General features: G+C 40.2%; 1 protein-coding gene across 5 annotated transcripts in view; it reads left to right on the plus strand.

The window, feature by feature from the left end:
- The window catches only part of mast2 (microtubule associated serine/threonine kinase 2), a 405,044-nt gene that overhangs the window by 364,579 nt on the left and 12,518 nt on the right, over nucleotides 1-27,947 (plus strand). For all 5 annotated transcript variants that reach the window (XM_073062969.1, XM_073062970.1, XM_073062973.1 and 2 more), the window contains 9 exons: nucleotides 6,948-7,113; nucleotides 11,049-11,150; nucleotides 11,638-11,760; nucleotides 12,938-13,047; nucleotides 16,949-17,112; nucleotides 20,693-20,973; nucleotides 22,334-22,549; nucleotides 26,220-26,446; nucleotides 26,578-26,700. In XM_073062969.1, the coding sequence (XP_072919070.1) occupies nucleotides 6,948-7,113; nucleotides 11,049-11,150; nucleotides 11,638-11,760; nucleotides 12,938-13,047; nucleotides 16,949-17,112; nucleotides 20,693-20,973; nucleotides 22,334-22,549; nucleotides 26,220-26,446; nucleotides 26,578-26,700 (1,512 nt within the window). The remainder of the gene's footprint in view (nucleotides 1-6,947; nucleotides 7,114-11,048; nucleotides 11,151-11,637; nucleotides 11,761-12,937; nucleotides 13,048-16,948; nucleotides 17,113-20,692; nucleotides 20,974-22,333; nucleotides 22,550-26,219; nucleotides 26,447-26,577; nucleotides 26,701-27,947) is intronic.

A 27,947-nucleotide genomic window follows, 5' to 3' on the forward strand; every position in this document is an offset into this window, starting at 1 on the left:
TATTTTTCTGATAGTTGAGATAATGGGCTTGAGAAGTACTCTTGAAATTGGATTGATGCAATTCTGCAATGCATTTTGCAGATGGTACACATGGGAGCAATGGCGTGCTGCTGACAGAATGAATGTGGATAAAAAGCATTTCATATTTCTTTCACACAATATCTTTCAAACTAAGTCCACAATTGGCTTTCATGCAGCAAAATAGAAATCAGTACTGGTTATTTCTTAATTTGAAAAATTTGTATAATAAAACTGCTATTGCATACATATAAAGACATTGTGGACCCTATAATCTTAATATGACATGTTTCTTGTTTTATCATTCAAGACAGTAGCATTATGGATTTAAAAAAATAGAGCATTTGAGAACTGTTTTTCCGTGTGTATGTGTGTGTGTCTAAATCAAAGACTGAATGACCTTTCAATGTGTTAAGTGAAATAATTATGAGCGATTCAATTCAATTTGTAGTCAATGACACAAAACTGTTCAATAATTTGGCATAAATTCCCTGCCACATTTAGGAGGTCCGCAAGTGTGCATAATTTTCAAGCATCCTCGGGGATTCGTAATAATTACTTGATGATTTGCCTCAGTAAAACTATTCTTCTGCTGTGTCGGTATTTTTTTAAAAGTTGCATTCATCAGTTATTAACTGTGGCTATATTCTACCCTGGTCTTGTGTCAGCTGAAAAATTAATCTTACTTCAAGGGATGTTTGAGGGGCTCAATGGCCAACCAATTCCCTTCCACCACTACTCTCCTCTGTCTAGCGGAACTTGTCCACACTCTTAATAATTTCTCTTTTGGTTCCTCCCACTTCCTTCAAACAAAAGGTGTAGCCATGGGCACTCACATGGGTCCCAGCTATACCTGCTTTTTTGTCAGCTACATGGAGCAGTGTATGTTCCAAGCTTACACTGGTGTCTGTCCCCCCACTTTTCCTATGCTGCATTGACGACTGCTCCCTACATCCATGCGGAACTCCCCGACTTCATCAACTTTACCTCCAACTTCCACCCTGCCCTCAAATTTACATGGACAATTTCTGACATCTCGCCCCCGTTCTTGATCTTACTGTCTCTATCTCTGGAGTCAGCTTATCTGCTGATGTCTTTATAAACTCATGGACTCTCACAGCTACCTGGACTATACCTCTTCCCACCTGGTTACTTGTGAAAATGCGGACCCCTTCTTTCATTTTCTCCATCTCTACTGCATCTGCTCTCAGTATGAGGCTTTTCTTTCCAGAATGAAGGAGGTGTCTTCCTTTTTCAAAGAAAGGAGCATCCCTTCCTTCACCATCAATGCTGCCCTCAACCGCATCTCTTCCATTTCTCACATGTCTGCTCTTACCCCATCTGCCCACCACCCTACCAGGGATAGCGTTCTTCTTGTCATCACCTACCACCCCACCGCTCTCCATGTCCAGCACATAATTCTCTGGAACTTCTGCCATCTCCAACGGTATCCCAACACCAAGCACATTTTTCCGTCCTTCCCACTTTCTGCTTTCTGCAGGGATCGCTCCCTCTGCAGAGCCCTTATCCATTTGTCCCTCCCCACTAATCTCCCTCCTGGCACATATCCTTGCAAGCAGAACAAGTGCTATACCTCCTCTCTCACTACCATTCAAGGCCCTAAACAGTTCTTCCAGGTGAGGTGACACTTCACCTATGAGTCTGTTGGGTTCATATACTGTGTCCGGTGCTCCCAGTGTGGCCTCTTGTACATCGGTGAGACCCGACATAGATTGGAAGACAGCTTCACCGAGCACTTGCACTCTGTCCGCCAGAAGAAGCAGAATCTCCCAGTGGCCACCCATTTTAATTCCACTTCCTATTTCCATTCTGATATGTTAACCAGTGCCTCCTCTGCTGTCGTGATGAGACCACTCTCGGGTTGGAAGAACAACACTTTATATTCCGTCTGGGTAGCTTCCAACCTGATGTCATGAACATTGATTTCTGAAGCTTCCGTTCACCCCCCCCCCCACCCCACCATTCCCTGTCCCCTTTTCCCTCTCTCACATTATCTCCTTGCCTGCCCATTGCCTCCCTCTGGTGCTCCCTCCCCTTATCTATCTTCCATGCCTGCTGTCCTCTCCTATCAGACTCCCCCTTCTACAGCCCTGTATCTCTTTCACCAATCAACTTCCCAGCTGCTTACTTCATCCCCCACCTCCTGGTTTCACCCTATCACCTTGTGTTTCTCTCTCCCCTCTCCCACCTTTTAAATCTGCTCCTCATTTTTTTCTCCAGTTCTACCAAAGGGTCTTGGCCCTAAACATCGATTGTACTTTTTCTATAAATGCTGCCTGGCCTGCTGAGTTCCTCCAGCATTTTGTGTGTGTTGCTTGGATTTCTAGCATCTGCAAATTTTCTCTTGTTTCTCAATGGTAGAAAGGTCTTATTTTGGCAAACCTTTGCAAGCTTTCCCCCATAAATTTCTCTGGAAGTTTTGAAAACTGGCAAAGATAATTTTTAAAATTGCCACAGTTTTCAAATATTTCTGAACATCTTGGATGAATGGAGCTTTTTTAAACAATTACAAAAAAACATTAAAAACCATTAGCAAGATGGTAAAATGCATCTTAAAACTCAATTAAATAAACAAACAACATAATTTTTTTAAAAAAGGTATTTTCCATGACTTTCCCTCTTATTTTCTCCGTGTTAATCAGTTCTTATTGAAATCATTGGACAAGTGCATCCTGCATCAGGTATAACCTGGCACAGGATCAGAATACAGTATCTTAATATAAATGCTGGAGAGTCTCAGCAAGGTGCTGGTCTGCTACTGCACTCCATGTGGCTTCCAATAATGGAGCACAGCAGCAGATGGGCCAGGTGCGTGGCAGTATTCTTATTGTGTAGGCATTAAACTGGATATGCTACTGACTTCAGAGTTTGTATATTTCAGTAGCATAAGTTGGAAAGTCAGTTTTTTTTAACTTTTGATCCATTGTTGCATTTGAGACAGTGTACTTAATAAAGCAAATCTGTCAAATTTAAGAATGATGGGAAGCTGTCTTCCAGTCTATGTCAGGTCTCATCGATGTACAAGAGGCCACACTGGGAGCACCAGTGGTGTCACCACCTGAGATTCTACCAACAATAGTTGTATCTTTAACAAGTTTATAGCTGGTATTTGAGCTATGCCTAAACACACAGTCATGTGTATATAGAGAGTAGAGCTGTGGGCTAAACACACACCCCTGAGGTGTACCAGTGTTGATCGTCAGTGAGGAAGATATGTCATCACCAATCTGCACAGATTGTGGTCTTCTGGTTAGGAAGTCGAGGATCCAATTGCAGAGGGAAGTACAGAGGCCCAGGTTCTGCAACTTCTCAATCAGGATTGTGGGAATGATGTTTTTAAATGCTGAGCTATAGTCAATGAACAGCTCCTGACGTAGGTGTTTGTGTTGTCCAAGTGGTCTAAGCTGTGTGGAGAGCCATTGAGATTGCGTCTGCAGTTGACCTATTGTGGCAATAGGCAAATTGCTATGTTCGAGGTACTTGCTGAGGCAGGAGTTCAATCTAGTCATGACCAACCTCTCAAAGCATTTCATCACTGTAGATGTGAGTGCTACTGGGTGATAGTCATTAAGGCAGCTCACATTATTCTTCTTAGGCACTGGTGCCTTTTTGAAGCAAGTGGGAACTTCTGCCCATAGCAGTGAGAGGTTGAAAATATCCCTGAATACTCACGCTAGTTGGTTGAAACAGATTTTCAGAGCCTAACATTGCCTTTAAAGACAGCCTAACATTGGCCTCTGAGATGCAGAGCACAGGGTCATCAGGTGCAGCAGGGATCTTCACAGCTGTAGTTGTATTCTCTCTTTCAAAGTGGGCATAGAAGGTGTTGAGTTCATCTGGTAGTGAAGCAGCGCTACCATTCATGCTATTGGGTTTCGCTTGGTAGGAAGTAACGTCTTGCAGACCCTGCCAGAGTTGCCGTGCATCTGTCGTCGCCTCCAACCTCATTCGAAATTGTCTCTTCGACCTTGAAATAGGCCTCCATAAATCATACCTGGTTTTCTGGCACAGCCCTGGGTCACCAGACTTGAATGCCACAGATCTAGCCGTCAGCAGGTGACATACCTCCTGGTTCATCCACAGCTTTTGGTTTGGGAATGTACAGTAAATCTTTCTAGGCACACACTCATCCACACAGGTTTTAATGAAGTCAGCAACAACTGCAGCATACTCATCCAGGTTCGAAGATGAATCCCTGAATACAGTCCAGTCCACAGATTCAAAGCAGGTGCTGTAAGTGCTCCTGTGCTTCCCTTGTCCATATCTTCTTGGTCCTCACTACTGATGCTGTAGTCTTCAGTCTCTGCCTATACTCAGGGGGTAGAAGTACAGCCTGGTGATCAGACTTCTCAAAGTGAGGGTGTGGAATAGCACGGTAGACATTCTTGATGGTGGTGTAGCAGTGGTCCAGTGTGTTGTTTCCTCTGGTATTGCAAGTGATCTGTTGATGGCAGTTGATTAGTGATTTTTTTCAGACTGGTCTGGTTAAAATCTCCCAAAACGATAGTGACGGCGTTAGGATGCGCTGTTTCATGCATGTTGATCCCATTGCTCAGATCATCTAAAGCCTGATTGATATTGGGCTGAGGTGGAATGTAAATTGCTACCACAGTGACCCCGGAGAACTCCTGTGGCAGGTAAAAAGGATGGCACTTTACTGCTAGATATTCCAGATCTAGTGAGCAGAATTGGGACAGCACTGATATATTTGTGCATTAAGAAGAGTTGATCTTGAGGCATACTCCTCCACCTCTGCTTTTGAGAGACTCCATAAATCTGTCCTAACGGTGTGTAGTAAAACCGTCGATCTGAATCGCTGCATCCGGTACGGAAGGGTTAACCAGGACTCCATGAAACAAAGGACACACGCGGTCCTAATGTCCCTCTGATTCAGCACCCTGGCTCTGATTTTATTCACCAGAGACTGCACGTTTGCCAGCAAGATAGTCGGTATAAGGAGTTTTAAACCCCGTTTCCTTAAACGTACTTGCTCTGCAGCCTCGCTTCCGACCACAATCGGTGTTGTTTTCATCAGCTTTAAGCAGCGATAGTTTGTTTAAACACATTAAGACATCTTTGTTGACTGTACTGACCTTGGAAGCAGTTGTGCTTTTTAGCTGTATCAGGCTAAAACAAGAATATTTAATTGTATCCATTGAGAGTACTGCTGCTGCTTGAGTCGCCCCTAGGCGCCCCGGAAGTTAATGAATATATGAAAAAATTACCTCAACATCTCCGCTGAACTTTCTTCCACTCACTTTAGTATTAGTCCTCTAGTATTAGCCATTACTACCCTAGGGAACAAGGTGCTGGTTACCTATTATACGTATGCCTCTCATCATCTTGTACACCTCTATCAAGTCACGTCTTGTCTTTCATCACTCCAGAGAGAAAAGCCCTAGCTTGTTCAACTTTTCCTCATGAAACATGTTCCCTAATTCAAGCAACATCTCCTCATCCTCTCTGTAACGCTTCTACATTCTTTCTATAATGAGGAGACCAAATATGTATTCGCAAGTGTGGTTTAACTAAAATTTATAGAGCTGCAACGTTACCTCATGGCTTTTGAATTCAATACCCCAATTAATGAAAGCAAACACACAATACTCCTTCTTAACCACCCTATCAACTTGCACACCAACTTTGAGGGATCGATGGACTTGGAGCCCAAAATCCCCTTGTCCTTGCATACTGCTATTAACTCCACATCCTACCTTCAAGTTCCATTTTCTACTGTGTATCATTTCACACATTTCCTGATTGAATTCCATCTTCCACTTCTCTGCCCAGTTCTGCATCTTGTCTATATTCCATTATAGTCTCTGACAACCTTCTGCACTATCCACAGCACCACCAACTTTCATGACATCTGCATACTTGCTAATCCACCCCTCCACTTCCTCATTCAAGTCATTTATCACAAAGAGCAGTGGTCCTGGGGTCAGTGCAGAGCACCACTTGTCACTGTCCTCCAGGTTCCATCTTCTACCTTCTGTGAGCAAGTTAATTCTGAATCCATGTAGCCAAATTACCATAGTTCCCATGCCTCATGACTTTCTGATTGAGTCTATTATAGAGAACTTGTCAAATGTCATATAAAGTCCATATCAATTGGACTCACGATGCATGATCTGCCTCTCACAAAGTCGTGTTGATTTTCCCTAATATAACTATGCTTCTCTAAATGCTCATAAATCCTGTATCTAAGAATTCTCCCCAATACTTTGCTTATCACTAAAATAAGATTTACTGGTCTATAATTCCTAGAATTATCCCTATACCTTTCTTGAATAACAGAATAACATTTGCTATCCCACTGTGGTCAGGAAGTATGCAAAGGTCATTGCCAGTGCCCCAGCAATCTCTTCCCTTAATAACCTGGGGTATCTCCTGTCTGGCCCAGCGGCCTATATATACTAATGTATTTCAGAAGCTGCAACACTATCTCAGCATGATCCAGCACATTAACCTGATTTATATAGATCTCACCTTTGTTTCTTTTCCTGGTGAACTCTGAAGCAAAGTATTCATGAAGGAACTTTGTAAAGAAAAAATGATTGTAAAAGTAGTTTGATATTAAAGGTGAGCATGAAGTTTCCCATTAATTTGATATTGGGAAATGAATGATCAGTTGACATTTTCAGCTTGGTACTCCATTGTTGCATTTTGTGTTGGCCAGTCAAGTTTTCAAATTATCATAGATTCTTAATCCTGACTGTCAGGTGACTTTTTTCAAATACTCTTTGATTAAATTCTTTTGGTATAATTATTGAATCTTATAAAACTTATGAAAGACACATCCAGGTAAAAACTCCATTTGCTTTACCACTTAACACTTACAAAGCTAGTTTAAAAAAATCATTGTTGAGAAATGTATTTCCTGACAAAGTCTTTTTCTGTTGATACAGGTTTGTGGAACACCAGAGTACATTGCTCCTGAAGTGATACTACGACAGGGCTATGGAAAGCCGGTGGATTGGTGGGCCATGGGAATAATCCTATATGAATTTCTGGTAGGATGCGTTCCATTTTTTGGAGATACTCCAGAAGAACTATTTGGACAAGTAATTAGTGGTAAGTTGTATTTGGTTTATTTTCACTCTATTAATGGTTCTTGAGGAATGTTTGAGAGAAGCACCAAATAAATCCTATAATGTTGAACTGCTTCCTTCATCCAGGATATTAATACTAGAGTAGGCTTCAGTGTCCCTTCTATTGTGCATTATTGTTCTAGAATGATCCCACTCTTTCTAAAATTAAAAACTATGTGCAGGAAATATTCAGCAAGTCATGCAGCATAAACGGGGAGAGAAATACAACTGACATTTCAGGTCAATGACCCTCCATCAGAAAATGAAAAAATCAGCAGATTTCAAGTTGCAAAGCATGTGTGGTGTCCAGAGAACAAAGTGAATGTTTGTCATTGGGTGGAGACCAAGATCGTCCATGTTATACAATGTTTCCAGCAGATGAGTAGGGACATTTAGTGCAAAAAATATGCTGAAACTGCGGTGCAGAAGCTGTATAATTGCCTGAATTCTGAAACACAAGAGAATGCTCAGCAGATTAGACAGCTTCTTTGGAGAGCAAAAACTATTATTACAGGTAGATAAACCTAAATCAGACCTGGCCAATTCTGACACAAAACATGAAGAGCTGGTTATCTGAGATAATTCAATTCAGAATTCTGTCCTTAAGGCTACAAGAGCAATTTTTTTTGAGTATGAAAGGAAGATTTGAGGGACGGAGACTTTTATATGTTTCCCACAGAAAGAGGGAAGGCTTAAGACCATGAAACTTGGGAAAGTTCCCAAAGGCCAGTCATTTATATTTCTTTCAGGGCTATATGTCTAGTGACTTCTGCTGTGTAGTATAATAAAGTAGTTAACAATTTCTAAAACTTAACATCTTACGTAATCATTTGCCCCATCACTGAAACGCTCCCACAACCTAAGGGCTCATTTTCAAGGACTCTTCATCTCATGTTCTCAATATTTCTTGCTTATTTATTCTTATTATTATTGTTATTTGTGTTTGCACAATTTGTCTTTTTGCACAGTTGGTGAGGTCTTTCATTGATTCTGTTATGGTTATTATTCTATTATGGATTTATTGGGTATGCCTGCAAGAAAATAAATCTCTGCGGTGTATATGGTAACATATATTACTTTAATAATAAATTTACTTTGAACTTTGAATAGACATTAGAGTTTTACACAGGACATCAAACAATGTTCTAAAATTAGCATTCATTTAGAATTGCAATTCAGAAATGGGTTAAATCACAGTTGTTTCACACAGTTGGTCAAAGTTCATACGAGCCTACCCTGCTCTTTGTCTATTTGTTTCCATTTCCTTCAATCTGGGCACAGTTGCCATGCAGTCACTAATACCATTAGTGCAATTTCCAGCCACACAACTCTCAGTTTCAGAAAATAATGTTCTCTTAACTCTACCCTACATCTCTTGAACTAAATCTGATACTCTCTACTAGATTTGCACTCCCCATCTCAAAGAGGATATTTGGTTAGTTTCTGACAGATTATTTTAAAGAGCTGAGCAGAGTGATTCTAGAGCTTAAGGGAATTTCTCATGAAGAAAGTTCCCTGTCTTGAAAACAGGAAGCTGAAAGTGGATTAAACCTTTGAAAAAATTAGATGTGTAAGTTTTGCTGCCATATAAGAAAATTATGCACATAATCCTATTTAAAAATTAAAGGTAGCAAATGTAACTGGGAAATGCATCAGCATCTTTTGTTTTCTGGAAGGGAACAAAGTATTGGAGCATATTAGCATTATGGTTGTGAAGTGGTAACTCTAAATACTATAAGGTTTCAAGGCAGATCTAAACAGGTCAGCTAATGAAAATCAGGGCTGAATCCATGGATGAAGTTCTGCAGCAAAGTGGAGCAGTAGGGTCAGCAGTCGGAAACTGTAACTCTGTAAACTGGGCTCTTTTGGAAAAATGTTTTATTGTAAAAAATAAAGTAGAAATCGCATGAACTTGTCACTAAATATCATGACTGAGTTCAGCAAAAATTTCCAACACTTCTCCCAGATGCTGACACTAAAATTGGCTTTTATTTCTTTCTATATTTTACAACTTTATTTTCAATGATAGAAGTTGATCATTTCCTCAGTATTTAAAAAGAAAGTATAATGCGTTATCAAATAATTCCAGAATATTGCCATTTAGGCTCTGTTTCAATGCTTTCAACACAACCATAGGTACTCCCTTTCTTTGTAATAAATGAGAACTTCAAACAAAAACAGTTACAGACTTCAGGGAGATGCAGGCTGCCTTCTTGATTAGTCAGATAACATTAAACTGTGTGAGAGAAATGTAAAGTGTTACACTTCATAGAAAGAATGAGAAGTGGCTATATAAACAAGGCAATTTAAGAAAGTCATTTAAATAGCATATTGTACTATGAGCTTTTTAAATTCAGGAATAGAGTATAGAAACAAGGAAGTCATAATGTCAGTTTATAAAACACTAATTCAGCCATAGCTGGTGCATTTTGCATCATTCCCATAGCAGATTTCAGGAAAAATATAAAAACTCTAGAGAGTGCTGAAGGGATTTACCAAACAGCTGAAAATATAAGAACTGCAGGTCATTGAAATCAGCAGTCAAGGCTGTATCGGTGGAACGAGTGTTGATGATTTGAGTCAAAGGCCCTCGAACAGAACTGAGAAAAAGAGAAAAATAGTCTAAAGCTACAGAGTGCGTGTAAAGGAGCAATGGGCAGAACAAAGATAATACTAGGAGTAATAGGATAAGGCCAGGGTTGCCATGGTGAAATGCTGTTTATGAAGCCTTTTGATGAATAGATCATTGAGGGCAGTTAACGCGAGGAGAAACAAAAGGACTTGAAAAAACTGTACGGTGCATTTCAGAGCTCTGTTAGAGATCTGATACCAAAAGAGAATATTGAAAATGTCCAACAAACCAGGGAATGTCAATGGAAGGAGAATTCTGAACTTATATTACAGATAAATATCCTTTTAGCAGAATTGACCAGTTTTGATATAAACAGAGGAAACAAGTGACTTGAAATTGTGGAACTCCCTGTCACTTCTGCACCCCACTCCCACTCTGATTTCTCTCTCTCTCTGTCTTTGGCCTCAACAAGTCTCAACGTAAGATTGAAAAACAGTGATAAAATCAGCACTTTTCTGTTCTCTCTTTCTGCAGCTGCTGCTTGATCTGCTGATGTTTCAAGCAATTTCTGTTTGCTGCATTATTCTAGGGATCATGGAATTTAGTTATATAGTTATTCTCCTTCATACAGAGGTGGTTGTAAAGGGAATCTGATGGAGGTGTTTATAATCACAAAATATACTGACAGAGAAGACCAAGTGAAATAATTTCCATTGACAGAGGGGTCAAGAACCAGGCAATAAAGAATGGAGATGACTGGCAAAAGTGACACAAAGAAAAATATTTTTATATAGCAAGTGATTAGTGTCTGGAATGTATTGCTAGAACCCAGCAGTTAAAACAGATTGAATTACAGTATTTAAAATGGATCTGGAAAAATATTTCAAAAGAAGCAATTTGCAGGATCATTTGGAACAAGTAAGGGAATGGATGATAAGTAAGATTGCAAAGAAGTCGATTGAATAGCAATCTACTGTGTTGTACCCATTCTGTGATTCATTGCAACTTCTGAAGCTAAGTGTGAATAAAAGAACACAGATGACATTCACAGATCTTTTCTACATAGAACAATGTAGGAATTTTGGAATATTTCCTCAGAAAAGTGGCAGAAGCATGTTGGTTATATCTTTTTAGAAGGATATTAATAAGTGTATATAAATAACACTTAAAATGTTTATTGGAAAAAGATAAATAAATTACTGGACTAAATATTCTGAGAAGTAAAAGCCAAGGGATATTTGTGGTTTGATTGATTTAATTTGTTGCAATTTTTAAATTAGATATTGCAGTTCATGATACTATGTTCATATAAACTTGTATTGTTAACTACTTATTTCAATGCTCAGATCAGATAGCTTGGCCTGATGGAGAAGAAGCTTTGCCACCTGATGCTGAAGACCTCATCTCAAAATTACTAAGGCAAAATCCATTAGAACGGCTGGGTACAGGTAATGATGAGCATGTACATTTGAAATATCATCATTGTTAAGAATACCTATGAAATTCTAATGAACTAGTATTTAAAATTCTTGAATGTGAACACAGAGTATCATAGCCTTAGGTGAAGTCAAAAGCTATGAATTTTTAAAGTGCATATCAGTTATCTCACACTGTTTGCCTTCCTTTGAGTCCTCTTGTGATATTATCATTCCTGCTCTTCCTTCTAAAGATGTTGATGATTAGCCTTCAATATTGCAATCTTATTACTTGTTGACTGAAGATTTATTATAAAGTATGAGTGCGTGCCTGTGTACTGTTTATGTGTGGTGTGTGTGTATTTGCTTATTATAGATAAATTTGCCACAATATATTAACTTTTTTGTATGATAATGAAACATGGTTATGACTTGAGAGAGAGGCTATAGGGTTATGAAATGTATAATATGAAATCGTGACAGGTGTATTTGAATCGGCACAAACCTGTTTTCTTCTTAGGAAGTGCTTATGAAGTTAAGCAGCATCGGTTCTTCTCAGATTTGGATTGGAATACTCTGCTGCGTCAGAAGGCAGAATTTATTCCTCAGCTTGAGTCGGAAGATGACACTAGTTACTTTGATAGTAAGTAGTGCTTAGAAACCTGGAGCTTGGGTTGAAGGCTAAAATCTTAACTAAAATCCTTCATTGTTTCCTTTTGTTTCATTGCTTCTTGGTTGATTACACATATTAACCAAAATTTATAATTGATGTTTCTAAATTACATTTTAACGTTGTTACCCAATAATTTAACTTATTCAGTGCACATGTTACTTGGAGTAACTTGTTAGTTAAAGATAATTGAGATCAGAGGAAGCAATTTTAACATCCACAGATGAAATTAAGCAACCTTGGATACCTGGAGGAAGTCAGTAGGTCAAGCAGTATTAATTGAAGATGCACCGCACTTTCCCTCCATAGATCCTGCCTGATCTGATTTCCAACAGCTTTTTGTGTGTCATTCCAGATTCCAGCATCTGAAAATTTTTGAGCAACCTTAGAAGCATCATCCATTCATGTTTTTGATTGGTTATTATTTTACAAACTTCTTGTGACAAGAATAGTTAATTTTCCATAAACTTTTTTGTTGCCATTTATGCTCCCTACGTGCACCAGAATCAAACGCCCTTCTTTGAAGAAGTTAAAAATTTGTTGAGGTTAAGGATGTGCTGCATGTAAAATGGAATATCATCCAAGTCCATTGGTCTTGGTGTTTCAACAGTTGCTGTAGTTTATTGTTGTAACTTTATGAGTAGTATTAACCTGTGAACTTGCAGCTTGGGTAATTCTTATTTCACTGTTATTGTAAAAAGCAGAGAGATGTTTTCTCCCTATTATTTTGGTTTGAATTTGAAATAATTGCTCAAATGGTCGTTTTCAATCTTCCTGCTCACAGAGGTCAAGCAGGGCAAAACAGCACCAAAAGAAGAATGTAAACTTAAAGTTTGCCACCCCATTGTAACTTGTATGCACCAGTTGGTCAACTGACAACTGTATTTTAGGTTAAGCAAAAATCTAATGCACACAATCGGAAGAAAAAAAAACTAAAAGCAGTTAAATGTGTAGCTTTTAGGTTGAAACTCATTTTTACCGTCTCCTTTTGTTGCTGATATAATTTGATCCATTACTTTCAAGTAGTACTTATATCTGATAATTATATGTCGTGTGTCGTGTTATCCTCACAAAGATTCTAATTAAAATGATATGTGGAATGATGACAATTTGTTAACAGTGAATTACCTCTCTTTTTTTTATATCATAGCCCGATCGGACAGGTACCACCATCTTGATTCTGATGAGGAAGATGACACCAATGATGATGACCATGTAGAAATTAAGCAGTTCTCATCTTGTTCGCCGAGATTCAGCAAGGTAACTTCAATATCTAAATTAATGAATGTGAAGATTATTAATGAACACTTTTGAACCACATTGTGTAAATTGTAGACAAGTGACAGGGAGATATGTTTGTGAAGAGAAATTGAGGAATATGCTAAGAACCAAGGATGTTGATGTTTTAATCAATCAGAGTATTAAAAATATTTGCCTATTCGAATCACATTTAGCTCATTTCCAATCACACAATTCCAAAGTTTAGTGTAACAAACAGGGTTTCCCCTCCTCCACCATAGATGCTGCCCTTACCCACATCTCCTTCATTTCCAGGCCATTCATGCTCACCCCGTCTTCCCAATTCCTTAACAGGGATAGGGTTCCCCTTGTCCTCACCTATCACACCATGAGCCTCCACATCCAACATGTAATTCTCTGCAATTTCCGCCATCTTCAACGGAACCCTACCGTCAAGCACATCTTTACTTCTCCATACATTTTCCCCCTCCAACACATCCACTCTCCACCTTTTGCAGAGGTGGCTTCCTCCATGATTCTCTTGTCCGTTTGTCCTACCCTAATAATCTTCTTCATGGAATTTATCACTGCAAGCGGCCAAAATGCTACACCTGCCTATTCACCTTCTCCCTCACCTCCATTCAGGGCCCCAAACAGTCCATCCATGTGAGGCAACACTTCACATGTGAATCATCTGGGGTCGTCGACTCTACCCAGTGCTTGCAGTGTGGCTTGGTGAGACCCAGCATAGATTGGGGGACTGCTTTGTTGAGCGCCTCAGCTTCATCCACAAAAAGCAGGAATTCCTGGTGGGCAACCATTTCAATTCCTTTCACCACTCCCATTCCAACATGTCGATCCATGTCCTCCTCTTCTGCTACCAAGAGGCCACTCGCAGGTTGGAGAAGCAACACCTCATATTCTGTCTGGGAAACCTCCAACCTGATGACAGGGACATCAATTTCTCCAACTTCCAGTAATTATTTTCCCTTCCCGCTTTTCATTTCCAACTCTGGCCTCTTACCTCTTCTTTTAATTTGCCTGTCATTTCTCCCAGGTGTCTCTTCTCCCTTCCTCTCACCCATGGTCCACTCTCCTCTCCTACCAGATTCCTTCTTCTCCAGCCCTTGTCTTTTCTACTTATCACCTCCCAGCTTCTCACTTCATCCTCCCTCCCTCACCTTCCTGCTCCACCTGTCACCTTCCAGCTTGACCTCTTCCCCCTCCTGCGCCTTCTTGTTCTGGCTTCTTTTCAAAGGTTTCAAAGATACATTTAATGTTAGAGAAATGTATACAATATACAAGCTGAAACGCTTTTTCCTCACAAACATCCATGAAAACAGAGGAGTACCCCAAAGAATGAATGATAGTTAAATGTTAGAAACCCAAATACCCCCCCCCCAGCTCCCCCTCCCACACATAAGCAGCAGCAAACCAATGATCCCCCTTCCTCACCAGCAAAAAAAAGCATCAGCAACCCCCACCGAGCACTCAAGCGTGCAGCAAGCATCAACAAAAACACTGATTTACAGTACCCCAAAGACCTGGTAATTCGACATACCACAGACTCTCTCTCTCTCCCTAATAAGGGAAAAAGAGGTGTCTCCGTTTCACGGCGAGAGGGGAGCAACTCCTAACAAACAACTCGCTAATTTACGATGTTAAAAGTATGTTGCGTTGCTTTTTCTGAGCTCTGTGCCCAAAGAACTCGGGTCTCTGGCCACACAGCCAGCAGCCAGCTTGCTGCTTTTGATCTTCCATGTACTCCCACGGCCTTGAGTCTGCCCGGCTCCAGAGCCAAGAAATCCCGAAACTCCAAAGGCGAGCTAATCTTCTAGATCACATTGAATAATGGCCAATTGTGAGACCCCGAGAGCGGGCCCCATTCCCATAAAGAACCAAAGTCAGCATGTAACTCCAGGTCAAGGTCTTCAAAAGAACCCTGAAAGAAAAAAATAAAAATGTTAAAGATAGAAATAGAGCTGTTTCCAAAAATGGAAACAAAGGAGTCGCCATTAGGCGCCATTGTCTCCTAAGCTCCTCCTCCTTTCCCCCTTCCTTTCCAGTCCCAATGAAGGGTCTCAGCCCAAGTTGTCGACTGTTTATTCACTTCCATAGATGCCTCCTGACCTGTTGTGTTTGTGTGTGTTAATCTAATAAGGATGCTATTTCAGTATTGAGGGGTAAAAAAACATCAAATTTTGTCAGCATCGCAATTTTAATTAACAATGTTCAAGGCTTATTAGTGGGATTTTCATTTGAATGTAAATTTTACTATGCACAACTAAGTCATTGCTCTTTAAAATACAGTGCACTTCTTTGTAAGTAAATCACTGAGATTCAGTTGGTGAAAGGGGCATTTGCTGAAAAGGTCAGAATATGCTTCTCTTAATAATTATTTTAGAAAATTGTTGGAAACTGAATCAGCTTTTATATTGCCATGTCATGTACTGCAAAAATAAAATGCTGTGAAATCCTTATTTTCTTGAAAGGTAGAAGGTTTCCATTTTATATAAAGATCAGAACTGACCTTCTATTGCAGTATAACATGGAGTGGAGTGACTGGAGTGTTTTGTAATGTACTTTGCAATAAGGTTAAATTATAATTGTTCACTAAACACTCTCAGCATTCCCATCACACACAAGACGTGTAAAAGTGCAGGTCAGTATTTAAAATGACAACTGCTTTAACAGTAGGTTTGAGACTTGTGTATGAACTTTATCTATATTTTGTTTAGTTTACAAATATGTTCTTAATAAAATATTGGCAAGCACTTTTAACAGAGCAATAATAATAAGGATTTTATAATTTCATCTTATATTTTGTAAGTTAGTACATTTATGTATAGGCAATATCCTGTATCCTGCCAATAAACGCTGGAAATTTAAATTTCCTATTGTCAAAAGTATAGTATCCAAAGTTAGAGGCAGTAGTGGGAATTTGTGGAGATTCTCAGATTTTACATTGGGGATTGACTGCTCATAACCGGCTTTAGATTAAACATCCATTTGACTGAAGCAGCAGTTGGTGGGCTTGAGGGGAAAAAAGGATTTTTTAAAATTATACTTGTTTTTTTTTTAAGATTCTTTTGGTTACTTTGCACATTTTTACTTCACTATTAATTGTTTATACAGTACTGTGATTGTACAGTATTCTGTACAGTACAGTACAGAACAGTCTAAGGCACATACATATATATAGATGTACGTCGATGTAGATAGATATATAGTTAGCTAGGGTGCCTAAGACCTGCACAGTATCATATATTGGTTAAAATAGGAAGATGGTTGGGAAACAGAGCTATGTGTACATAGCTTTGTATTAGCTCAGTAGTATTAAGTATTATCGGGTAACTAGAAAGACATCATATGCAGTACTGTGCAAAAGTCTTAGACACCCTTGCAATACATTTGCCTAAAACATTGGCACAGTACTGTAAATGTTTCATTGTCAAGAACATTCGGGTGTTCGACAGTCAGGCAAAGTGGGGTATTTTGCTGGTCATCAGAGTATTTAGGGATTTTGGGAGTAAAGGTTCCTCTGACTATTTAAGATCTTGCTGCTTCTCAGCTTTATTATTGGTGGGCTGCAGCTCTTCAGGCCAACAATATCTCTGTATCCCTCTGTATCCATATGGTATCAGTGAGGGGTGTGGACATGGTGGAATGTTGCCCTGAGTAAGAAAGATTAGACTCATAATATTTAACTTGAAAATTGGAAGATAATTGTGCATGATGAGGAAATAAAGAAATTTGCTCTTCTAAGGCTAAGTTATTTTGTTAATTATAGGATATATATATTTTTAACTGAATGAAGGTGCTTGTCTTAAAGCTTTATTTTGAATTCCTGCAAAATTTAATTTAAAACTAATGTCCATTGTTCTGAGAGGTGTGGTGACTGATAAGATTCCTGATCTTTTAGGTTTACAGTAGCATGGAACGGCTTTCACTACTTGAAGAGAAGAAAACACCACCTCCAACCAAACGCAGCTTTAGTGAAGAGAAGGAGGACAGAATAGACAGGTTGGATGGGCTTAGCGGCCTGAAGACACGGGACAGGAGCTGGATAATTGGCTCTCCTGAAATGTGAGTTAGCTGCCTACTGTTAAACTGAGGGGAATAAATAAACTAGGCCACTAATATACTGTCACCTCCGTAGGAAATGATTGGTTAGTGCTTGTTTACAGAAATGTCTATCTTGAATGATCACCTTTGGGACTGATCTGATTGTGTCTCAGTAACATTACTAGTGGGAATCAGTTAAAACAAATGCTAGGTGACTTGGACAGCCAGTGATTTTAAGAACATTGGACAAAATCAATTTTTATGGGAAAGTGAATATTGCATTGTTTGCAGTCCTGTTGAGTATGATGACATGTCAAAAATGAACAAGAAAGTGTCCTCCTGATTATCACTAACTGTCCTCTGATGAATTAGTGCTCCTTCAAGTTGAATAACACTTGGATAAAGCAAAGAAGAACATAGCACTGCAGTCCATACCTTTTATGTAATATAATCTGGATAGCATTCAGGTATTGGCAGAAAACTACTAAGTACAGTTGCACCTCAAATGTGCAAGGCAGCGACCATCGCTAACAAGAGAATGTCTAGCCACATAATCAATTCCATGCAGTGGTCATATCATCACCAAGTCCTCTCCATAAATATTCGTGGGTTCACCATTGACCAGATACTCAAATGGAGTAACCTTGGAAATGTGATTATAAGAAGTCAGAAGTTGTGTGCTTTATAGGTAACGTGACATTTCCTAACACCCCAGTGTTTCTCCATCAAATAGAAAGCACAAGTCAGGGGCATCTTGTCTCCTTTCCTGGAAGTGTACAGCACCAATAACACAGATGCTTAACTCCATCTAGTCTGCTAGAGTGGTACCCAGTTCACCACCTTAAACATTCATTCCAAACCTGGCTTCAAAGGTTCAAAGGTCCAATTTAATGTCAGAGAAATGTATACAATATACATCCTGAAATGCTTTTTCTTCACAACCATCCACAAAAACAGAGAAGTGCCTCAAAGAATGAATGGCAGTTAAACGTAAGAATCCCAAAGTCCCCCCCCCAAGCTCCCCTCCATCCCACGCGTATGCAGCAGCGAGCAACAACACTCCCTCCCCCCACCGGCAAAAAAAAAGTAAGCATCGGTACCAGCACCGAGCACTCAGTGTGAGCAAAGCAATAGCAAAGACACAGACTTCACGTTTCACCCAGCATTTCACATCCCACAGGTTCTCTCTCTCCCTAATAAGGGAAAAGGAGGTGTCTCTATTTTCCCAGCGAACGGGAAGACCTAACAAACAGTTCGGTGGTTTACGATGTTAAAAGTCTGTTACGTCACTTTTTTTTTAGATCTGTGCCTGAAGATCGTAACGATCCCAGGTCTTCGGGCCCAAAGCAGTAGATTTTCTGACTTCCTGATGACACACAGGTCTCCTGCTGTAACACCAACCCTCGATCCGCCTGTCTCCAGAGCCCTGAGATCTTAGGCTTCCAAATCCGAGCCGGAGTCTTAGGCCGAACCCTTGGTGTGCCGAACAATGGCCAGTCCTGAAACCCCGAGAATGGGTCCCATTCCTGCAATGAACCATAATCAGCTTGTAACTCTGGGTCAGGGTCTTCAAAAGAACCCTGAAAGGGAAAAATAAAGATATTAAAGATGGAAATATTGCTGTTTCTGAAGATGCAAGGAAAGGAGTCGCTGTTTAGTGCCATCTTAACTTAGCTCCACCTCAGTGTGTGCCATCTACAAGATGCAGTAGATTTACTTGTGTAGGGTGTCCATATAACATCTCCCAAAACCATGATCCCTACCACATTCAGGACTTGGAAATGTATCGCTCTTTCTGTATCCACACATAGTCCATATCATGAAACTTCTCCACCAGAAGACTGCAGTTGTTCAAGAAGATAAATCTTTTGTGATAATAGCATCTTTTCAAGAGCATGTGTGGGCAATAAATGATGGCCCTGCACATTGCACTAATGAAATAGATAGGATTAGTCCTTGGGAAACTACTAATTGTCAGACATTCAACCTTTGCCCACATGATGAACAAAAGTTCAATTGACCACTGGATCAAAGATAATAAGAAAATATTAATAAATTATTGTGTGCTGTTCTGGTCACTCCTATTATAGGGAGTATATGGAAGTTTTGGGAACGGTATAGAAGGAGTTTACCAGGATGCTGCCTGCATTAAACTGTATCAGCTGGTAAGAAGAGATTAGACAAACTTGGATTCTTTTCTCTGAAGCATCAGAGGCTGAGAGAAGGCTGATAAAAGTTTATGAAATTCTGAAAGGCAGGATGGAGTAGATTGACAGAATCTTTTCTACGGGAGAAATGTCAAATACAAGAGGATGTGCATTTAATTTGAGAGGAGGAAAGTTTGAAGAGGATATGCGGGGCCAATTTTCACAGAGTGGCAGGTGCCTGAGTAAGGCTGCCAGGGGTAGTGATGAAAGCAGATCTGATAGTGACATTTATGAGGTTTTTAGATTGACACATGAATATGCAAGGAATGGAGGGAAATGGGTGTAGTGCAGGGCAAAGTTTTAATTTTGGTTTAATAAGGTGAAGTTAGCATTGTGTTTAGCACAGAGATCATGGGCATGTTCCAATGCGGTACTCTCTCCTATGTTCTATACTAAAAGATCATATGATATTTGTGGGGAGGGAAATAAAGTTTATACTTCAATTCTTTCTGAATTGTTGTTTCTCCCCCCACAAATGCTGCTAAGCCTACTGAACTTTCTGCACATTCTCATTATATAATTCACAAATCCGTTAAATGTTCTTTATCGCTCAGGTTGACTTTAAGGCAAGGAGACAGAACTATAACAGTAGACCAGACAGATCTACTAATGGATGTAGTACAAAATGATACAAGTGGAAAGTGCTCCACAAAGAGCATAATGAGATGCAGAACCAGCAAGTGTCCAAGGAGCTCTTCCAGCATTGATAAAGCACATATATATATATTTAGAGCCCTTAACACAATAAAATTCCCTAAAGTATTTATTGGAAGCTTTATCAAAAATCTTGAATAGAGAGTTGTCCACTCATGTTTGTCTCAGAGCACCATATGGGTACAATGTTGATTATCATTTATGCAATTGTTTTGATTTATTCTCTTTGGAGACTTGGATAGCCACTCACTATTATCAATTGGCAATAATTGTGGCATCCCTTGGGAATATATATTGGCTAGAAAAGTATTTTTATCATACAGTTAACAATACACATCATATTGCTGTTTTGTCTTTTTTTTGTTTAGTAAAACATCTCAAGCAAATACATAAATAAATGCAGCATAAAAGAACATGTTCATCTCTAATCATGAAAGTTTTGCATTTTCTCATTCTTTGTTTTTTCCACAAATGTATATAATTTAGGGTTCCAATTAAATAATTCTCACATCATCAGATTCTTTGAAGACCATGAATTTGCTATACATTCCAATTGTTAAATGGTAGTGCGTACATTAAAAAACAAGTAGTTTTGTCTAATTAATGGTATTGCATTACTAGATTAAGCTAATTATCTTGATAGTTCTGTTGTATGCTATGAAGAAAACAATAAGGTAGATAATTTTAATGACTAATGTATGGTTTCCTCACAACCTCTGCATCTATCTATCTTCCTTCAGTATCAGAAAGCGCATGTCATTGTCAGAATCTTCCCACACTGAAAGTGATTCGAGCCCTCCACTAACAGTGAGACGCCGTTGTTCAACTCTAATAGAGATGCCACGCTTTTCTATATCTGGAGATGAAGAAGGAAAGAAGCAACAAACAACCAGGACAAGAGAGGAAGTGTCCTTAACTATTCCAGAACAGCCTATTGAGAAAGACCTTACTCTGCAAGTGGATGTTATCCCTGCCACACCTCCCTCAACAATGAGTAATACCAGCAGCTCGACTTTGACAGGTAATGTGCATAAGTGAAAATGCTTTAAAGATCACATGATCAATAATCAGCCTGAAATTGGATGGCTGCGTTTAATGCTCATCTTTAGTTCTGAGGGTATTATGAGTCACTATGTAATGTGGTCATGAAGTCAGGTGTAGGCCAGATGAAATTAAAGGTACCCACTTGCATGATGTTTGAGATATGTTTGTCCCACTGAGACAGGGAAAAGATGGTAGGGTAAAGGAACCATGTTTGACAAGAACGGAAGAACATTTAGTCAAGAGGAAGAAAAAAGCATACTTAATGTTTAGGGAGTAAAATTTGTGCAGGGTTCTTGAGTAGACAGGAAGGAGCCTAAGGAGGGACTCAGGAGAGCTAGAAAGGCAAGTAAAAAGATCTTGATGAGTAGGATTAAGAAAAAAGAACCCAAGCTGTTCTACACAATGTGAAGAACATGAAGATAACTAGTGCCAAAGTAGGACCACTCAGGGATAAAGAGGGAAATATACCTGGATGTGGAGGAAGTAGGGGAGGTCCTTAATGAACATTTGCTTTAGTGTTTACCAGGGAGAGGGACTTTGAAGAATCTGATGTCAGTGTAGAACAGACTTATGTTCTGGAGCATGTTGAGGTTAAGAAAAAGGTATTTTTTGGAACTTCTGAAAAACATCAGCACTCCAGGCCAGATGGGATGTAGCCTAGGTTACTACGGGAAATGAGGAAGAAGATTGCTGGGGTGTTGACAATGATCTTTGCGTCTTTCATGGTCACAGGAGTTGAACCACAGGATTAAAAGATAATAAAAATTGTTCCATTGCTCAAGAAAGATAATAGGGATAATATTGGGACTTGAATGAGGAAGTGACAGAGTAGGTTAGTAAGTTTGCAGATGACATAAAGGTTTGTGGTGGTGTGGATGGTGTAGCAGGTGGTTGTAGTTTACAACAGGGCATTGATAGGATGCAGAGCTGAACAGACAAGTAATAGGTGGAGTTCATTCTGGAAAAATGTGAAGTGATTCACTTTAAGGTTGAACTTGAAGGTAGAATATAGGGTTAAAGTAGGATTTTGAATAGTGTGGAACAGCAGAGGGATTTTGGGGTCCAAAATTGCAGCACAGATTGATAGGGTGTGGTTAAGAAGGTATTTAACCTTCATTAGTCAGGTGACTGAGTTCAAGAATCACGAGGTAATATTGCAGCTCTATAAAGCTCTGGTTAGACCACACTTGGAGTACTGTTGACACGAGAGATACTGTAGATGCTGGAGTTTGTGTATACTGATTTTAGCTGTTAATTCAATGAAAAGCAGGTGTCATTCATTTGTCGTTGGCTGCATAATCTGTGCCACTGTTAAGTAGCTTTAATTTGTATTCCAGCCAGCAGCACTGCTGACCTATCTGAACAGAGATCTCGCAGTAACAGTGCAGAGGGATCAGACTCTTCGACTCCAAAAGCAATCAGTGACCTAGCAGCCCGCAGAGCTCGACACAGGCTATTATCTGGAGAATCAACTGAGAAGCGGACCTCCAGGCCTGTCAATAAAGTGATCAAATCAGCTTCCGCAACTGCCTTGTCCCTTATGATCCCTTCAGGTGAGGATTAAGCTGGACGACCTGAAAGAACCGTGGTATTAAATTGTTTATTGACTCTAGAATCAACAATTTTAAATATTCTATCCTTTGCAGAGATGACTAAATTAGGGAAGAGACAAAGTGAGCAATGAAACAATGTATTAGGATTTCAACTTACAAATCATTGAGAAGTAAAACATGTTCAAGTTTCATCCGCTTTTCTCAATTCCTCCATCTCCACTGCATCTGCTCTCAGGATAAGGCTCATCATTCTATGATTAAGGAGATGTCTTCCTTTTTCAAAGGAAGAGGCTTCCCTTTCACCACCATCAATGCTGCCTTCAATTGCATCTGTTCCACTTCATGCACGTCTGCTCTTACCCCATCCTCCCACCACTCTACCAGGAATATAGTTCCTCTTGGACTCACTATCACCCCACCAGCCTCTGTTCAGCACATAAATCTTTGAAACTTACACCTCCTCCAATGGGATCCCACCACCAAGCACATCTTTCCCTACCCCCACCCTCCCGCTTTCTGTTTTCCACAGGGTTCGCTCCCTACGTGACTCCCTTGTCCATTTGTCCCTCCCTACTGATCTCCCTCCTGGCACTTATCCTTGCAAGTGGAACAAGTACTACACCTGCACCTACACCTCTTCCCTCACTACCATCCAGGGCCTAAACGGTTCTTCCAGTTGAGGCAACACTTCACCTGTGAGTCTGTTGAGGTTATTTACTGTGTTCGGTGCTCCTGGTGTGGCCCCCTGTACATCGGTGAGACACGACGTAGATTGGGAGACTGCTTTGCCGAGCATCTATGCTCAACCTGCCAAAGCAAGCGGGATTTCCCAGTGGTCACCCATTTTAATTCCACTTCCCATTCCCATTCCGATATGTCCAGCCATGGCCTCCTCCACTGCCGTGATGAGGCCACACTTAGGTTGGAGGGCAACACCGTATATTCCATTTGGGTAGCCTCCAACCTGGTGGCATAAACATCGATTTCTCAAACTTCCAGTAATGCCCCTCAACCCCCCCCCCCTCCATTTCCCATCCCCTTTTCCCTCTGTCACCTAATCTCCTTGCCAGCCTGTCGCCTCCCTCTGGTGCTCATTCCCCCTTCTTTGTTTCATGGCCTTCTGTCTCTTTCACCAATCAACTTCCCAGCTCTTTACTTCATACCTTCCCTTCCAGGTTTCATCTATCATTCTGTGCTTCTCTCTCCCTACCCCATCCCTTTAAAATCTACTCCTTAGCATTTTTTCTCCTGGCCTGCTGAGTTCCTCCCAGCATTTTGTGTGTGTTACTCAGATTTCTAGCATCTGCAGATTTTCTGATGTTCAAGTTTTTAACTTAACATTTCCTTTGTATTTTATTATGATGAATGATAGTTTTGAATATATGCAATAATAAAGTACTCATTGATATGTAATGATATTTCAAATGATCAATTTAGACTACAGACTCTCAAATGTTCCAACATAACTGATAAAAAGAAAGGGAAATACTGGGATCACATTCTCCCCAAGTTGCTTGATCAACTTGTAACTGGTGTTCTAATTTTTTCTTCTCTCTTAAATAAAACATTATTCAGTTATTCAGTTCAGCAAGTTCTGACTTGTTTCAGCTTCACAAGAAATAATACATTTTTTCTTCTGTTAATGTGTAGGTTTGAATGCTCATTTTCAAAGTCTCCAAATGAAAACTATAGTTAAAAATGTTTCAAAATCATTCAATATTACCACAAAAATTTCCTGCTCTTAAAATATTTTGCAAGCATTCTTTTTCTGTGGTATTGCATGTTATTGGAATAGCCTGGGGTAAAACCGACCATTAGACAGTTCTGTTCCACATTGTGCCATTGATCCCACTTGTAAAACAAACAGATTTTCAAGCCTCATTCCTTCCAAGTGCACTGCTCTCCACTCTCTGCACACTAATCCTAACCTCACCATCAAACCTGCAGATAAAGGGTTGACAGTAGTAGTCTGGCAAACTGACCTCTACCTTGTTGAGGCCAAGCAGCAACTGTAAGCTGTAACCACCTCTTATGTACCCCTCGAACAGGACACCACAAAGGAGCACCAGGCCATTGTCTCCCACACCATCACCAAACTTATGAACTCTGAGGATCTCCTATCCACTACAACCAACCTCATAGTTCCCTCACCTCGCAGCACCAATTTCTATCTCCTACCCAAGATTCACAAACCTGCCTGGCCTGGTATACTCATTGTTTCAGCTTGTTCCTGCCCCACTGAACTTGCATACCTTGACTCAGTTTTATCCCTCTGTTTCAGTCTCTTCCTACCTACATCCATGATGCTTCACACACTCTTGATCTTTTCAATGATTTCAAGTTTCCTGGCTATATTTTCACTATAGATGTCCAGTCCCTGTACACCTCCATCCCCCATCAGGAAGGCCTCAAAGTTCTCCATTTCTTTCTCGACACCAGACCCAACCAGTTCCCCTCCACCACCACTCTCCTCCGTCTGGTGGAACTGTCCTCACTCTCAGTAATTTCTCTTTGGCTCTTCCCAGTTCCTTCAAATAAAAGTTGTAGGCATGGGTACTTGCATAGGTCCCAGCTAAACCTGCCTTTTTGTTGGCTACGTGGAACCATCTATGTTCCAAGCCTACAATGGTATCACTTCCCAAATTCTCCTACGACTGCATCATCAACAACTGCATTGGTGCTGTTTCTTGCACCCATGCGGAGCTGGTCAACTTCATCAACTTTGCCTCCAACTTCCACCCTGCCCTCAAATTTACCTGGTCCATTTCTGACACCTCCCTCCCTTGTCTCTATTTCTGGTGACAGCTTTTCTACTGATGTCTATTGTAAACCCACGGACTCTCACAGCCTTCTGGACTATACCTTTTCCCACTCTGTTACTTGTAAAAATCCATCCCTTTCTCTCAATTCCTCCATCTCTGCCTCATCTATTCTCAGCATGAGACTTTTCCTTCCAGAACTAAGCTGATATCCTCCTTCTTCAAAGAAAGGGGCTTCCTTTCCTCCACCATCAATGCTGCCCTCACCTGCATCTCTTCCATTTCATGCATGTCTGCCCTTACCCCATCTTTCCAACACCCCACAAGAGATAAGATTCCTCTTGTCCTCATCTAAGGTTCATCTTGTCTCACCCCACCAGCCTCCACATCCAGCATGTAATTCTCCGTAACTTCCGCCATCTCCAATGGGATTCCACCACCAAGCACATCTTTCCCTCCCTTTCCCAGTTTCACCTATCACCGACTACCTTTTCTTTCTTCCTCCCCTTCCCCCATCTTCTTGCTCTGACTTCTTATTTCTTTTCCTCCAATCCTGATTAAGGGTCTTGGCCCGAAACAGTGATTGTTCACTCTTTTCAATAGATGCTGCCTGGCCTGCTGAGTTCCTCCAGCATTTTGTGTGTGTTGCTTGGATTTCTGGCATCTGCATATTTTCTCTTGTTTGTATTTTAAAGCCCTTTATGGCAAACATTGAAATATTTTTAAATAGATTCTTATTTAATTAAGTCAATTCTGTATGAAGATTGATGGAGATTGATGTGTTCACTTGTAATGGTACATAAAATAGTTTGTTGAATATTGTGTACCCCCGAGAGAAAATCTAATTTTTGCTAGTGAAACTTGGAATAAACCTTACAAATTAACTACTTTTATATCCTTTGTTCATATAGATCATCATATTGGTTCTCCTTTAGCCAGCCCTATGTCACCACGTTCTTTATCGTCCAATCCATCTTCACGGGATTCTTCACCAAGCCGAGATTTTTCTCCAGCAGTGAGCAATTTGAAGCCTCCAATCATTATCCACAGAGCAGGGAAAAAATATGGGTTTACTCTTCGTGCTATCCGAGTTTACATGGGAGAGAGTGATATCTTTACTGTTCACCATATGGTCTGGGTAAGTAGAATTTACTGAGTAAATAACTGTTATGTTGCATATCAAGTGGGAAAATCTAGATTTGGTTATGTCCTCTTCAGACTGGTGAGCTGTATCCTCCTTTCATCTTGTGCGCCTTCTTTGTATTGCAGCATGTTGAGAGTGATGGACCTGCCCATGATGCTGGCCTGCGTGCAGGGGACTTGATAACTCATGTAAATGGAGAGCCTGTCCATGGTCTGGTGCACACAGAAGTGGTGGAACTCATATTAAAGGTAATGCACACTTTCAGAAAACACGTATGTGATTTGTTTTCTGCTAGGCTCCTGCACTTTCTCTGTGATTCTGTGGGCTTCCCCTGGGTGATTTGGATTCCTCCTGAATGTTGGATGTTAGGTTAATTGACTGCTGCAGGTGGTTGCCAGGAGAAATGGAGTGAGAGGAAAGAAATGGGATGGAAGAGGTAAAATAGTGTTAGTCTAGATGGCTTAAGGGCTTGTCTCCCTGTTGAGTTTCTCTACAACTGATGTGAAATTTGAAGAAGGATGTTTAAGTGTCATTTCCACCTGGAGAGCTTGATCATTGCTGATAATCCATTGTTTTGTAGATGTTGAATTGTTTCTAAATATGATGGTTGTGGACTACTTTAATATATAACGTCTGCTTTAACACTCAGTTTAAAAAAAAATCTTAGTCTGAAAGCCAAACTAGTTTCAGAAATGACATCAAATAAGTAATCAGCTTAACAGTCCATGTAGCATCTATATAAAAGAGTAAAAGAGAGCATTTTGGAATTAACTTCCACTGGGACAATGAAAGAGCCAGTTGAGACCAGACTTGGAGTATTGTTTGCAGATTTGGGCTTCTTATTTTAGAAAGGATATACTGACATTGGAGACGGTTCAGAAAAGATTCACAAGACTGATTCCAGGAATGAAAGAATTACTGTATGAGGAATGTCTGGCAGCTCTTGGGCTGTATTCCCTGGAGTTCAGGAGAATGAGGGGGGATCTCATAGAAACATTCCAAATGTTAAAAGGCCTGAACAGATTAGATATGACTAAGTTAAATCCCATGGTAGGGGAGTCTAGGACAAGAGGGCATGACTTCAGGATTGAAGGACATCCTTTTAGAACTGAGATGCGGAGAAATTGCTTTAGTCAGAGGGTGGTAAATCTGTGAAATTTGTTGCCATGACTGGCTGTGGAGGCCAAGACACTGGGTGTATTTAAAGCAGAGATAGATAGGTTCTTGATTAGACAGGGCATGAAAGGGTATGGGGAGCAGGCAGGGGAGTGGGGATGACCTGATGGATTCGATCAGCCCATTATTGAATGGCGGAGCAGACTCGATGGACTGAATAGCCTACTTCTGCTCCTATATCTTATGGTTTTATGGTCTTTAAACAGATTCATGAGACTAATTCTGAAATGACCTACAGTGACTTATAAAAGTATTTAGTCCCCAACCCTTTGTTCACATAAATATTATATCCAGGGACTTTGATCAATTTAACTGAGAA

The sequence above is a fragment of the Hemitrygon akajei genome, chromosome 12 (assembly GCF_048418815.1).
Source record: "Hemitrygon akajei chromosome 12, sHemAka1.3, whole genome shotgun sequence".
Classification (NCBI taxonomy): domain Eukaryota; kingdom Metazoa; phylum Chordata; class Chondrichthyes; order Myliobatiformes; family Dasyatidae; genus Hemitrygon; species Hemitrygon akajei.